The 16,503-nt window shown below is 31.9% G+C and overlaps 2 protein-coding genes across 4 annotated transcripts in view; both read right to left on the bottom strand.

Annotated features, from left to right (window-relative positions):
* Positions 1–302: 302 nt before the first annotated feature.
* LOC129798225 (clumping factor A-like) lies at positions 303–2,293 on the bottom strand. The gene is made up of 3 exons (XM_055841256.1): positions 2,098–2,293; positions 1,929–2,032; positions 303–1,458 (listed from the first exon to the last, which is right to left on the bottom strand). The coding sequence occupies exons 1-3, from the start codon at positions 2,184–2,186 to the stop codon at positions 368–370; spliced, it is 1,284 nt and encodes a 427-aa protein (XP_055697231.1). The 5' UTR covers positions 2,187–2,293; the 3' UTR covers positions 303–367.
* A 2,512-nt stretch (positions 2,294–4,805) lies between these two features.
* Positions 4,806–16,503, bottom strand: part of LOC129798183 (sodium/calcium exchanger 1) — a 326,830-nt gene continuing 315,132 nt past the window's right edge. For all 3 annotated transcript variants that reach the window (XM_055841206.1, XM_055841207.1, XM_055841205.1), the window contains one exon: positions 4,806–13,485. In XM_055841206.1, coding sequence (XP_055697181.1) covers positions 13,281–13,485 — 205 coding nt within the window. In that variant the 3' untranslated portion in view covers positions 4,806–13,280. The remainder of the gene's footprint in view (positions 13,486–16,503) is intronic.

Below are 16,503 nucleotides of genomic sequence, written 5' to 3'. Positions count from 1 at the left end.
GGTGAGATTATTAAGAATCTCACCTAATATACGATGACACAAGATTAAAAAATCGGCTTTTTAATTTTATCGTTATCGTGATCAATATCGATCAAAGATGACGAGAGTTATGTTTTAGGTTTGAAATCTCAGAAAATCAAGTTTTTTTTTGTCGAAAGTCTTGAGGTCAAAATGATAAAAATTAAATTTGGTTTATTCATTTCGGGGCTATTAAGAAAGATTGGGATGGTAAAGTGTGGAGTCGTCGCGATTTTTAAGGATTGCAATGATCTTAACGGAAGAAATTCATTTAAAACCAAAAATTTAAGTATATTCATTTATATTTATTTATATTATTCTAATGCTTTTTTTGTTACAAAATTTGTTTTTAATGCGCAAAGATGTACATAGAAACTAGAAGAAGTACAAAGTTTACTGATAACATAGATGCACTATTAGGATTCGGAGTTGGGTTGGTAGACTGAGGTGTTGTTTCTTGCGTTCCAGTTACTGTTGCAGTTTGTGTTGCAGTTTGTGTTGGAGTTTGCGTTGGAGTTTGTGTTGGAGTTTGCGTTGGAGTTTGTGTTGAAGTTTGTGTTGCAGTTTGTGTTGCAGTTTGCGTTGGAGTTTGTGATGCAGTTTGGGTTGAACTATCTGTTCCAGATTGAGTAGAACTATCTGTTCCAGTTTGGGTTGAACTATCTGTTCCAGTTTGGGTTGAACTATCTGTTCCAGATTGAGTAGAACTGTCTGTTCCAGATTGAGTAGAACTATCTGTTCCAGATTGAGTAGAACTATCTGTTACAGTTTGGGTTGAACTATCTGTTCCAGATTGAGTAGAACTATCTGTTCCAGTTTGCGTTGAACTTTCTGTTGCAGATTGAGTAGAACTATCTGTTACAGTTTGGGTTGAACTATCTGTTCCAGATTGAGTAGAACTATCTGTTCCAGTTTGCGTTGAACTTTCTGTTGCAGATTGAGTAGAACTATCTGTTCCAGTTTGGGTTGAACTATCTGTTCCAGATTGAGTAGAACTATCTGTTCCAGTTTGGGTTGAACTATCTGTTCCAGTTTGGGTTGAACTATCTGTTCCAGATTGAGTAGAACTGTCTGTTCCAGATTGAGTAGAACTATCTGTTCCAGATTGAGTAGAACTATCTGTTACAGTTTGGGTTGAACTATCTGTTCCAGATTGAGTAGAACTATCTGTTCCAGTTTGCGTTGAACTTTCTGTTGCAGATTGAGTAGAACTATCTGTTACAGTTTGGGTTGAACTATCTGTTCCAGATTGAGTAGAACTATCTGTTCCAGTTTGCGTTGAACTTTCTGTTGCAGATTGAGTAGAACTATCTGTTCCAGTTTGGGTTGAACTATCTGTTCCAGATTGAGTAGAACTATCTGTTGTGGATTCCGTTGGTGTGTAAGCCGCGGTAGTGCTCGCTTCAGTAGATGATGTAGGATCATCTCTTTGGGAGTTATCTAAAAATATTAAATTTTGAGTATTAAAGTCTCTGAATACGAATTGTTCTGAAAGAATATTAGCGGAGTTTAAAAATATTCGCGAATATTCCTACTAATAATATTTAGAAATGTTATAGTTGAGAATAATCAATAAGGGAGATCTTTCAGGCTTCGCACATAATCTGGCTTCGAATACTTCATATTTTTCCCATATTTCTTTGACTTAGTGACAATATATTTTAACAGTTAGTCTATAATCACACATTTTTTGACAAAATTTATGTCAGATTTATTAAAGGAATAGGAATAGAATATTTTTCCTATAGGAAAAATATGAAATGTTCGAAGTCAGAGTATATGGGAAGTCTGAGGGACTTCCCTTATTAGTTAATATTCTCTCCAAAATCTACAGAATTTTTATTCACAGTTGATTGTAGACATTTGAGTTTGGTTAGAACATGGATTTGACGCTAATATATTTTACTTACCACTATCAACTTTAAGAGAATCTTCAGTATCTTTCGCATAAAAAATTGGTGAATGCAAAAGAGCGTCAATCATTGGCTTCAATTCAAGGATATCACTTGTTTCACTAAAAAAAATAAGTAAAATTTATATGAAAAAAGCTTTCTTTAAAATGAATTATGAAAAACTAACTTCAATTTGTCTGGAATGTTCAAGGACTTTCCATGGATTTGAGAGATTTGAATGATCTGAATCACAACCAAAAGGAGCCACACTTTCATTTTGAGTTCTTTATAACTTTTTTTTTTACTGATATTCACTTAATTGTTAGAATTGAGTAATCCTCTGGAGAATCTGGCAAGAACTGGCAAGCCAAACTGTTCACCAAGCTTTATATATGCAATTTATTGATATTGAAGCACTTAAGACAGTTCTCATAAGTGATTTTTTAAACCATTTACATTGCTAATAATGATACGGGAGTGTAAATAGATAAGGAGACCATTGAAAAAAATATCTAATTCATTTTATTGTATAAATCAACACGTTCTAAACTTAAGTATGAATTACCGGATTTTCTGATATAATTGATAATACCCGTAAGTTGTTTTATCAATTCCTATTATTCAATATAGTATACATTGTTACCGACAGACAGATGTATATTAACCTTCAAGCGGGCAGTTGGAGTACAATTTTTAGTAAACTCTTCTTGATTCACGTTTTTTTTTGATATGTTTAGACTAATATTCTTTTGGAACGAAGAGTAATTAATACAAAAAAAAAAGTTATATAAGTTTTATTGTTGTTATTTCATAAACGTTATCAAAAGTAATTGTAGAAGTTAAAATGGTATATCTAAAATATTTCAGATGACTAAAATTAGTCGAAATTAGTGGTATTATTCTCACCCTTCTCACTTATGGTCATGAGATTTCGGTACTGACGAAAAAGTAAGATCGCGAGTACAATCTACCAAGAAGAGGTACCTCAGGGTGGTTAAGAAAATTACTTGTCGAAATCGAATGAGGAACGTAGCTGTTCGCGAAGAGCTAAGAGTCGAGGAGTAGCATCTTCGGGTTGAGAGATCGCAACTTTAATGGAAGGGAAGAATGCCTATGCTTCGTTCGATCCCAAGCTTCGTAATGACTAAATTTTTCCTAAGTTTCTGGATAAATATGACTCCGCAATATATTAGGTGAGATTCTTAACAATCTCACCTACTATAATCCTAACAAAATTTCATGTCGTCCGATCGGCCCCAAACTTTGCCAAAATGTGTTTCAGCACTTCCTGATCACGAATATATGGGGGGCTAAGTTACGTTCCCGGCCGGCCGCTCTTTGGAGCTTAATAGCTCCTAAACTAAAAGAGATATCGACTTGCGGTTTTCGGCAAAGGTTATATATCGGGTGAAAATTGCAACTTGGTGCATTGACCCCCCACCCATCACCCCTCCTTTCGCCATTTTGAATACCCCCCTTTTTTGTTTTCTCAATATTTCAGCCCCTATGGCATCGATCGGGCTCAAATTTTAGTATGTTATAGCTGGGCTTTAGAGCTTTCGATGAGCAGGATGTCTTCTATGGCAAAAATGTAGTCCTAAGTGGAGTCTGTTGTGTGCTGAAGAGAGTACATTAATATTTAGTTTAGTTTAGTTTTTACGATTTTTCAAAAGTTGTTTTCTTAGGTCACTTTTGAGAAATTTTAGTTTGATTATGTTTTTCCGCCCCCAAGGATTTTTTAAAAAAAATATCACATAATTTTCAAGTTGAAGCACAACTACTTACCTTTCCAATGAATGACCATTTATTAAGTTCTGTACACTAGAACCGGAGGAATAATTGATAACATGAGATAAAACAGCAAAAACAAAAAAAATTAAAGAAAATTGTGACGTATAGGAGAAAAACCAAGAACAGATTCTTTATCAGGGGACTCGACTCTATCAAACGTACCATGTGAGATCTGTATGCCAAAAAAAGTTGTCAATTTGTTGCATAGTGTTATCAGCCAAGTTTTAGGAGCACTTTCACCAATTCCTCTTTCAATACCTCCTCATTCATCGTAAATTGAATAAATAAATTCTTAATAATTCTTAATAAGTTTTTCTTAATTCTTAATAAATAAATTTTGTGTTCTTCGATAACTAAATTGAAGAGCACAAAATAGGCCAAACTCCCACATTGACTTGCCTTAAGGTCGTCAATCGGAAGTGATATTTATTCATTTTCAATCCGATAAATATTTTGTTTGTAATAGGATCTTGGCCATAAGAAGCTGATAGGCTTCAGACCTACCTCAAGAGTAAGAGGGAAAAAATATAATTGCCATATGTTGATCAATTTTAAACCAATTGCGATTTAGTGGATTCATTTTAAAGATATTGGAATTCTGAATAACAACTCTATGTACGGTTTTCATCCAACAATTTACTGAATATCTTTTTTTTAAATTTATTTATTAAGTTTAGTTCTGCTACGTCCATGAAATATTGTACGATGAAGACTTACATATTGAAAAGGTAAAAATTCGACTATTCCGAAAAGTTGAGATACATTGTTATATCCCTGCACTGAGAAAAAAAGAGGCTACGATTAACTTTTTTCGTTATAACTTTAACACTTTTCGGGTGTTAACATTTTTTAATGTTAATTTTACACCTTTCAAAGGTAAAATCAACATGAAAAAAGGGTAACTTTAACCCATAATACACCTAAAAAGGGTAATATTTACACCGATTTCGGATCAATAATGCAGAGTAAAATTAACATTTCCGGAATGTTATTTTGACTTTTTCGGATTTCTCTCACTCAGTGTGGGTCATCTCGATCATTATTGGAAGCTTTTTAAAAATATCGAGAAGCACAGAAATTTGCAGACGTGGAGAAAAAAGATAGTTTTTTTTGGTATTTAATTATTTTATTTATTTCTTTTATGGGAAAACATCAACAATCAAGATTTCTGTTTAATATTAGGATATTAATATTTTCATTTCCATCATAATTTTCATACTTTTTAGAGTAATCCTTAGATTACTTTCAGCTCACCACTGATTTTCTGATTGAACAGATAAAAGTTATAGACTTTGATCATTATTAAATTATTACAAATTTAAAAATATATTCAAATTAACAGAAATTGAAATAAATTCTTTGTTTTTTTTATCAAATAAACATTTATGCTGTTGGATTGTTTATTTGTATAAATTCCTATTCTTTTTTTTTAGCTTCCACGTTAAATTCATCGATACACAGCTATTTTTACTCAATTACATTTATAATAACAATTCATTATAAAGTAATTATATTAATATTAACGAGTTTTTCGTCATAGATATTATTGGATCCTGTTATATTTTATTTTTTTCAGTGTTTTTTGCTTCTTGAGTCTCACTATCTGAAATTTTTAGTAAATTTCGCAGATTTGTTGCCCAAATTTTACTTTGAATGTCTTGCACATCGTTGAATTTATTCCTAATACAAAATATATTAAATTAAAAAAAAATATGATTGATTTTGTGGCAGTTTATAACAAATTTGAATTGTCAAAAAACAAACTTCTTTCTCTATTGATGTTCATATTTTACTGTATATAAAATCATTTATTTCTTTTGTTTATTAAAACCACTATTAATATCTTTTAAATTGGTCGCCAGTAATGATTAAATTCAAATTTCTATTCCCTTCAATTTTTTTTCTCGATTTATAATATTAAATTTCTTCGAAGATTCGATAGAAAATGTAAAGAAAATTAAATATACATAATTGGTTCCGTTGAAAATTGTCATTGATATTTTTTTGTTGTTAATCTTTTTTTTCTATTTTCATCTAATAATTAACGCTTATTCTTTAACAAAATTTGCGCGTGTTGTTTTACTTCAAAGTTTTTCATCTCATCATATGACGCATCTTTTTTTTTTATTTAATTCTTTTCACAAATTAGTAAAATATTTGTTTCTCTTAAAAATCAGTCAACTTTTTTTTTATCTCTGGTGTGTTTTACGGTCTCTTCTTAGGTTTTTTTTTTGTTTTATTTTGTAAAAAGGTGAAGTTGTTCTTGAGTTTGTTTAAAAGTATTTTTATTTTGAAGAAAATTGGTTGGTTTTTTTTTTAAGGTCTTGGACCATTTTGGAAATATGTTCTTAAAAGTTAGAATAATAAATCTGAAAAGCTGACATCAAAGTTCATTATTAATATTTAGTTTGATAGGAGAACGTCTTTCGAGATGATAGAAGATTAAATTAAAAAGGGACATTGAAGATTTTTTGGATAAATATTTTTCGGATTTTCAAAAATATAAATTAAATTATTCAATGCAATGATATTTTTTCTACAATTACTTCTTTTAATTGTAACTTCATTATAGGATTTTCCGTTTATATGACTAAGTTTTTTATGACCTTTTCCTACATATTTAAGGCTCATTTTACGATTAATGCCATAATTTCCTGCACTAGGCATTAATATTTTCTTTTAACTTTTATTTTTCATTTTTTTTTGAAATGTTGTTCTAGAAAAAAGGTTTCATCTCATTTTCATCAACTTTCTTTCAAAATATCTTGTTTGCTTTTCTTATACAAAATATAATTATTTCATACTTAAATATAAATAAATTATTTCAAGCTATTTCTTATTGATTTCTCTTAGGAAATTAAATCTTTTTTTTATGTCTAACTTTTTCACTTGTTTTTCTAGCCTAATTTTATGTAGTTTTTTTTTAAATAGAAGAAAATTCTGGAAGCTTTTATTAATGTTTTTTTTTTGTGTCACAAGATGACCATAACAGAACAAAAATAGGATTTTCATGTAATACAATGAAGAAGATGAAAAATGTTTAATTTCTTTGTTTTTTTTGTACTATTAACACTACATTTGATGCAGAAAGAGCAGAAGGATCATTTTGAAAAATATATAGGTCAACATATTGAGGGTGAATAGCCTTAGAAGCTGATTTTTCATATTTCTTTTGTTATTTTTTAATATTACAAATACATTAGAAGTGATTAGTAGAATGTCTTTCATAGTATTTTTTTTTCAATTTTTAAATATACTCTTTATTCACTATAAGAAACATTAAGTAACGGAAACATTGTAAACATTCACAATATTATTATCTTGTCTCTTTTATTTAGTACAATTTTTCTTTATGTTTTTCTTGCGCATCCTCTATTTAGGAAAGAAATTTATTTGGACTTTTTTTTGTTAGAGTTCTTTTTCTCTTTGATAATAATAATTATGTGGGAATTTGTTAGAGAGGTCTGTAGTATACATAGAATAGAATTTTTTTTTACCTATTTTGAGTAGTATTTCTTGCAAATATGTCACGTTTTAGAGTCAGAATTGGATAGGAAGGATATGAAAGTCAAAGAACGTGTGTAGAATACTAAACTAAAAACACCAGAAAAAGTCAATTATTAAATAGCTCAGAAAAAATGGAACGGAAGACTTTCATTCTTAACAATAATTATGAAGATTTACTATCAGAAAGAGTTTTTTTTAAATGATTTTAGAGGTTACTAAAAATTACTTTAGGTGGTTCATTTTTTTACGTTTCTCTCCTCTTTCCTAACATTGCAATTATATTTATTTTTTTCTTATTTCCTGAAGATTAGGAGGAAAATGTGTTTTGTGACTTGGATTCACTTGGCTAATGAAAAAAAATCCCTCAATTTGTAGAGTTCGATGAAAACACAATGAGATGGATATAGAGAAAATTTTGAGGAAGGATCTTGTTGTAACACGCGAAAGATATCTTCTATACGAATATTACATAAATTTACAAATTCAACAATTAATAATTTTCATCTCTTTACATTTAAAGTTGGACTTTGATTCGATATTATATAGTACTTTTCTTTTTGTTCATTTTATGTATCACATAAATTTAACCTACGAGTTATTTCTTCCTCTTCTGCAATATTTTACCAACGTTTTCTTACGATTCTTCTCTTTTTTTTTGGTGGAATTTCAAATGTCTGTTGTAGGCTTTTCTAACCACCATTCGATACTTACACAATAACGATTCTATTTTCCAAAAAAAAAAATTACCTTAAGGATATTTCTTGACTAGATAAACGGCTTTGTCAAATAAGCTTCACTTCCCGAGATAGGCAATTACTTCACATCCTTTACACAGTTCTGATTATAATGTCCTAGACACTTTTAAGATTTAAGTCCAGAGACGGCTTAACGTAATTATAATTAAATTAATGATTTAGGGGAAACTGGGGCACCACCAAACAAGGGGTAGCACCAAACACTAATTTTTATTTCTTAACTACTTGGACTATCTCAAACATTTCTTCAGTAGACAAGCGTCCCTATAGTGCCTATAAATTCCTATAGGTCTTGTCCTTAGAAGTCGAATATTTGATAAAAAATCGCAGTGTTTGATGGTACCCCGTGTTTGGTGGTGCCCCAGTTTCCCTTAACTAAATTTCCATCAGTTTCCCACTAACAGCCGTTTGTCGACTTATTCCAAAAGAGGGATTAGGCAGAAACTAATGGAAATGTAATCCAATCATTATTTTGGTCATAACTACGCTAAGCCGTCTCTCAGATTAAGTCGTAAGTATGTCCAGCGCATAAGAAATCCGTTCTTAAGTTTCCAATGAGGTGAATAAGATTGTTTAAAAGCGGTGAAAATCATTTGTGAATGAAATCGAATATTGAAGTGGGGCAAATTTGAATTGGGGCAGCTTTGAAATTGCACTGAGAGAAATCCGAAAAAATTAAAATAACATTCTGGAAATGTTATTTTTATCCTGCAGTATTGATCCTAAATAAGTGTAAATATTACCCTTTTTAGGTGTATTGGGGGTTAAAGTTACCCTTTTCATGTTAATTTTACCCTTAAAAAGGTGTAAAATTAACATTAAAAATTGTTGATATATTTTTACACCTAAAAAGTGTTAAAGTTACGGGGGAAAAAAGTTAATCGCACCCTCTTTTTTCTCAGTGTGGGCATTTTTCCCGTTTAAATGAAACTGGTCTTTCTCTACAAGCCATTAGTAAGCTTAAAGTACATCTTGATATCCAAAATCCACTTAAAAATAAGAAGGGAAAGCTAAATTTCAAAGCTACCCTACTTCCCTGTTGAATAAATACTTTCTTTATACGGGCTTCAGACCTAAGGCTTAGCCGTATGGCTTAAATCCTCTAATTTCTTATTGGGCAAGACTTTTGAGGAAATTGTTGCTCCGGATTGGATATTAAGGGCAAATTATCCATTAGATTTCGAGAAAACAACAAAAATGTTTGTTATTTAGATTTTTGTGGCTTTCAGGATCTGAAACCGGTATTAGTCTCATTTTCGTTGAATATTTCAAATGAAGATTTTTTTCGTTCTCAGGTTTAGAAATGTATGATTATGCTCGTTCAATTACTTTACAATATCCAAGCAATTAAACAGGTGTCTTATAGAAGCAAGCCTTTCACAAAAGTCTTTCATTTCACCTTTAAAAGACTTAAATGAGAATTTTGTATTGAAATTATTTATAGAAGCTCTTAAGCTCATTCAGAATGTGTCACTTTACTTTTAGTAGTCACAGAGACGGAACCAAGAGCGCTGTAAGCATATTAAAAGAATTTTGAAAACTCTACAAGACTAGGTATATTAAGAAAGGGTTTCCAATTTCGACTTCATGAAATTTTCCTGATCTAAAAGGTGTGCCGGAGCCATTAGAAAATGATTCGAAAATCACATTTCTTTCGAGATAGACGAAAATAGTCCTCTGCAATGTTGTAGAGCAGTAAATTTCCGATAAGAATATGCACATTATAAAACGTTTAAGTTTTCTCAGAGCTCGTGAGAGAATTAAATATTCGTTTTGACAAGGTTTGCCCCAGTCTCCTCTATATGAATTTTCTCGTTAATATGGCTTGATTTTGCCCGGATGAATCACGTTTAATTGGGAACTTTGAGCTTCCTAACAGTTTTAGACAGTAAAAGGAAAAAAAACAAAGAAGTACTCTTGAATGTAAAGTCTTGTACTTCTTCGAGGTTGTCTTTTTCTTTTTGACCATATGAAACAGCGAGAAAATCTCAAAATTCCAAAATAGTCATCATTCCAAATTACCCCATCTTACCCTATGCAAAATAAAACCGTTTTATTAAAAAATTATATTTTTACCAGCCAATATTAATTATTTAAACTAAATTTAATTTTTGCAACCGTATTATAATTTTTTCTGTTCAAAATTTATTTTTTGTTGCTCATTTGTTTCTTTTTGCCTTGAAAAAGTAGAATATTTAAATACAAAATTAAAAATAAAATACATTTTTAACCACTTGACAATTTGAAATTTAAATAACAAAAAAATAGTTAGAAGCAAACAAAATTATATTAGTCAATCTTTGTTAAAATTCGCTAATAGGATTTTACTAAAAGTGTAATGAAAAATATGTTAAGTGTGCCAAATTTCGGCATAGGCAAGCGTCAAAGTCTCAAGTTTGATTTGTAATATTTTAAATACAAATTGATTTTTTTTATTCTTTCTTCTGAAAGAGTGTTGCTTGGAACCTTGTAAAGAGTTTACCATCTTTATTTACTCTAAAATCATTCTTAATACATTTTAAAATGAATAAAAATATAGACATAGCTTTGGTACCTTAATTCGGCCACCTTCATTCTCATAGTTCCTTGCCCTTCGGGAATTCTTTCAATATCTTTTTCATGTCATCTCGTTTGTCGAAGCTACAGGTTTTGTTATTCTTTTGCATTGTATAATCTCTAGATTACGTAAAATCTAAAAGTTCATGGAAATTCGAGGAACAAAAAAGGTGGTCGAAATTGCAAGCTGGCCGAAATTTGGCACACTTACTCTATATTGAAAAAGTCGAGTTTTATTTTATTAAAATTTAAAGAACAACAACTCCAAACTTGTTTTCTTCAGAGTATTTATTAACTTTAGTTATCACAGTAACTAAGATTAATAGAATACAATTTTTGCTTTGGGATATTAGGGAAGAATTGAAATATTCAAAGGTTGGTACATTCAAAGGCTGACTACTTTCCTCTAGGGGAAGATGGGGTAATTTGGAATCATGTTTAATTTGGAACACTGAAATTTTCTAACAGTTTCAGATGGCAAAAGGAAAAAAAAACAACGAAGAAGTATTCTCGAATGTAAAATCCTGTATATCTTCGTAGTTTTCTTTTTCTCTTTAACCAGGGGCATGACAACACATAGTCCTAACATATGTTTCTGGCGAGCCGAAAAAACTTTTTACTTTATTAGCTGTTTCCTGTCATTTTAAAATGAATTTGCAAAAAATACTAATACAAAATAAAAGCCAATTTAATAACGAAGAGGCAACCGAAAACCCCAAATTGGCAACCTACGTAGTTTTGGAGATATTTCGTGAAATGTGTACGAAAACAGGAAAAATTACACTAAAATCGGTCGCATTTTTCAGAGCTAATGTCACCCCCCTATCTTTAACCATCTAAAACAGTGAGAAAATCTCAAAATTTCAAAATAAAATAGATTTTCATTATGCGTTGATTTTCTAGAAGCGCTGTATATGGCCAAAAGCGGAGCCAAAGTGGCCATATGTGGTGAATTGACCCCCTCAGTATCGAATTTCGCGATCAATAATTCTTTTATTGAAAACCTTAATTCCTCAATTCAGAACTGTGATTTCTTTTGCCTATTTAAATTGATTCGGAAGCTTTTAAACAGGGGTGGTTTTTCCATAAGTCACTCTGCCAAAAGCCATTTTTACAAGAAAGTGAAATTAATATCGAACAGAATGGTGAAAAGGTGAATGAAAAAGAAGGTCAAAAGAATTGTAGATGGGGTTGATACGTTGATGAATTGATGTGATTAACGCTAATACTCATCATATTGCTAATGATGATGGCAGCATTTTAACAATAATACTCTCAATTATGTAATGTGATACAAGATAATTGGTGTTACAATCTAACATGTGAAAAAAAATTATAACTTGTGTAAATCGCCGCTAATCCATGGTCGATACATTGTATTAAAAACACTATCTAAAATTTAATTTTATATTACACATTATTGTAGTTGGAGGAAGTAAAATTTCGGGTTTAATTTTAGAAAATAAAAAATTATATCCGAGGGTTACAAATTTCTTACGAGTAGACGACGAATTGTAATTTTTTTGCATTGAATCTTTTGCTACAACAGTGATAAAAAAAAACAATTGATGGTTCAATAATTTGCGAATGAAATTCAGCGTGAAGTTCACTGATAAGAATTTCAATGCACACCAATAGAACACACTCCCTCAGTCGCAGACTAATTTTTCCCCAAAAATAAATTTGTTGCAGGAGTTGAATGTTCGCTTTCTTGCATCAAAATTGCTCCCGACAACTTGTTTACATAATTTTCCCCTTCTTGTTTCTCAAATAAACCCCGCAGAAATATTATTAATAGTCCTGCGTCTATCGTGCAATTTACTTTATCTCTTCTCGTTCCCAAACACTCATTTTATTCATTTCACGGGCTTTTGCAAATTGGATCAAACCGTTAATTCAATTTGAAGACATAACCGTCTTCCCACTGAGTTGAAAAGAAAAAAAAGATAAGATGGTTATAATCAATTTTTTTTCCTACAACACTTTCCTACATGTAGTAGCAATATGTACAAATGTTATGTACAAAAAAACCATCTCTATGTAATAATGTTTTACTAAAAAATAAGAAATGTACAAAACGTTTCCCATTTATTTTGCTTTGGTTCTCTCCATCTATTCAACAATGATATTTACTTACATTATAAATATTCCCATATACTGTTTCATTGCATATAAATTTCTCCACCACTATCAGAACACTATAAGAAATTTCGTAGTTTTTTTTTTATTTGGTAGGGGACATTTTATAAATAGAAAAAGAAACTCCTATCGTTGAAATAAAAATTAATTATCTGTACAGTAAAAGTGCTTCCAAAAAGAAAAAAAAATTCCACGAAAAGAGAGAAAAAGCTAGGAAGTGAATCTTAATCTCTGTCGCAATTTCTACTTCTTAATTCATCATCTATTTGTATTTTCGTACAAAATTGACTATTTCAATTCATTCGTATTCCCTTTTTTTTCTTAAGTATGTTTCCTGCCTCTAGTTTTCCTCTCATTTACCTATAGGCTAACCTAATATTTAGATTTATTTCATTTCTTTTTTTTTACATATTGCTCTTGTAAACAATCTATCTATTTCATTTTTGGAACAACAGTTCATTCTCAAATGGGTAAGTGAGAAAAGAAATTAGCAAATTTCGTTGCAATCGATGGAAAATCTTTAATTATTTGGGGATGTGGCATTTTACAAAAGAAAAATTAATCTGGGATTTTAATTAAAAAAAAATTCTAATTGGTGATTTTTTGTTTTGTGTAACTAAATTTAGAAGCCCTTTATGACTCCATAGGCCTCTAAACTGCTCATCACCAGGTAGAACAGCCAAAGTCCAACGAAGATTGTGGCCGTGATATATTTGGCTGTCACGGGTCCGCCCAGTTCACCACCAATTGATTTGCTGCGACGCATCACGAGCACAAAAATGGCAATCAGGGCTTCAGTACAGAAAAGTGTCACCGAAAAGGCCAGGCTGGAAGAAAAAGAAAGCGAAATTTTAAAGCATTTTAGAGAATTTATGGAGGCTTAATTTACTTGGCTTGGAAATGATTTTAAAGAACATTCATTAATTTTTTGTAAGCAAGAGAGGTAGGGGGTGAACAAGTATAGTCAGCGAGTGAGCTGTGAATGACAGATCGGATAATCGCATTGTTTTGGTCTCTAATATCGGTTTACTGAATCGATCAATCTTCAAGATCGACTAATTACGTGGATCAGTCTTTAACATCGGTCGATCGTACCGATTAATCTTCAAGATCGGTTAATCGTACTAGGAAGCCTCCATGATCGGTTAATTACGTGGATCAGTCTTTATCATCGGTCGATCGTACCGATTAATCTTCAAGATCGGCTAATCGTACTAGGAAGCCTCCATGATCGGTTAATTACGTGGATCAGTCTCTATCATCGGTCGATCGTACCGATTAATCTTCAAGATCGGCTAATCGTACTAGGAAGCCTCCATGATCGCTTAATTACGTGGATCAGTCTTTATCATCGGTCGATCGTACCGATTAATCTTCAAGATCGGCTAATCGTACTAAAAAGCCTCCATGATCGGTTAATTACGTGGATCAGTCTTTAACATCGGTCGATCGTACCGATTAATCTTCAAGATCGGCTAATCGTACTAGGAAGCCTCCATGATCGCTTAATTACGTGGATCAGTCTTTAACATCGGTCGATCGTACCGATTAATCTTCAAGATCGGCTAATCGTACTAGGAAGCCTCCATGATCGGTTAATTACGTGGATCAGTCTTTATCATCGGTCGATCGTACCGATTAATCTTCAAGATCGGCTAATCGTACTAGGAAGCCTCCATGATCGCTTAATTACGTGGATCAGTCTTTAACATCGGTCGATCGTACCGATTAATCTTCAAGATAGACTGATCGAACCGATAAATGTCCAAAATCGGCTGATTGCACCGATAAGTCTCCTAGATCGGTTAATCCTTCCAGTAAGCCTTCAAAGCCAGCTAATCACGTCGATCAGTCTCTAACATCGGCTCACTCTTAGAAAAATTTAGACATCATTACTAATGAAAATTAGTTGATCGGGTGATTATTATCAAATCTATTTAAAATAGTTCTTATAATCTTAAAACATTTTACTCACAATAAATTTATTAGCAGTGAGAACATAAGGCAATATTTACGTGAATAAGTTGCGGCAATTATTTCATAATGATTTCATATAATTATATTTGCTTGTGTTAATTAAATGAAATTGATATCCTAACTAATATTGATCACTAATTCCTTTTAGTTCTCACAACTAATGCAAATAAATGGGCCTATATTTTCATAAAGTTCTGACAATTTTTTCAATATTAACGAGTGGTTTTTTACTTATGTGTTGAAGCTTTCTCGAGCTATATAGTAACCACAACTAATATGATATAATTATTACAGCCTATAAGATGGGTATCAACCCCATTTATTTAGTTATTGAAACTAATATGTTATAGCACCCGTTACTAATCTAATTTAGTTATGATAACTAAATGAAAAAGATACTGTAACTAATATTGGTCAACTATTTCATTTAGTTACCCTATCTAAATATATGGATGGGCCTATGCTTACTATATTTTATAGTTTCCATAACTGTATATGAGGTAGTTGGGACTAAATATTTCTAAGAGTGCTGATCGCACCGATCAATCTTCAAGGACCTCTCAGAGAAGTGTTCAAGACCAGTTGATCGCACTAATAACACACTCTCCAAAGTTAACTGATCACGTTGATCAGAGTTCAACATTGGCTGATCGCACCGATCAGTCTGCAAGATTTAATGCTAGGGCTGAAGTCTCCAAGATCGATTGATAGTGCTTAGCCGTCTGTTACATTCGCTTATGTGCAGATCAGTCTCTATGATCGGCAGATCCAAGTGTCTATTAATCGAACCAATAAATCTCCAAGATTGGCTGATCATGTCGATCATGCTTCCTCCAACATCAACGGATCGCACCGATTAATCTTCAGAACGAACGATCGGCTCGATAAGTCTCCAAGATCCATTCATTCCGCCAATCAGTCTCTTACATTCGCTTATCGTTCAGATTAATGAATACCCAAAGTGCACTGTGAGTAGAAGACCTGCTTACCCTCCCGATAATAGAAATTAATACTTTCTACTGCGTTAACAACTGTTAGTCTGACGTTGTGTATACCGCTCAGAACATTTCTAACAATTCTTTTGAAGAAATACAGGGAGCTCCGGTTTGAATGATATTCTCCGAACCGGAAAAACTCTCGAATTCCTTTCTATGGCACAGGAAAATTGCATACCCTCAGGAGATATCTTTGAAATAAGTTACTAAAACGCCATAATGTATGCAAAGTAATTTCAGCGTCAACGGTTCGTATGAAGTTCATATCAAATTTTCCGCGTGAAAAATATTTACATCCATTTTGGTGCATTTCAAAGGTGATTTAACAAATTAGTCCTCAGTAGTAAACAATTAATCGGAAATTAAACCGGAATTATTTGCGTCCTACATATCGTTGTCGATTGGATCAGCAACTGAGCTTTCTTCATTTATTTCGTAGGTATTTCCTGCAATAAACATATTGCTGGGTAGCGTAGTTTGGAACAAATGTGTAGCGAACTCGACTATATATAGAGTTTTCTAATAAACAATGCATCCTTTGAATTTCTTGATTTGAATAAGTTGGACCCTTATACCTGGGATAGGAGACTTTGCTTTCGTGGGAGAAGTCAACTCTCCTTGTATAGTTTTCTGTTTACTTGTTAATGAAAAAATTGAAATTTGTTGAAACAGTTATCGTATCTTGATAGAGATTCGTCTCAAATCAGTTTCAGGAATCAGAAGTTGACCACAAGGCTTCAATCTGAAGAAAATACTCTTCCTTTTCGGAGAAACGTGCCTTCTCGTCAATTTCAATTATTATTTCAACTGAAGTATATCGCTTAGACGAAATTTGAAATGTTTGTTAAGAGATTATATTTCTATCTGACATGT

The sequence above is a fragment of the Phlebotomus papatasi genome, chromosome 1 (assembly GCF_024763615.1).
Source record: "Phlebotomus papatasi isolate M1 chromosome 1, Ppap_2.1, whole genome shotgun sequence".
In the NCBI taxonomy this organism is placed as follows: Eukaryota; Metazoa; Arthropoda; class Insecta; order Diptera; family Psychodidae; genus Phlebotomus; species Phlebotomus papatasi.
The sequence above is the reverse complement of the archived record's forward strand: the minus strand, read 5'-3'. Positions and strand labels throughout refer to the sequence as shown.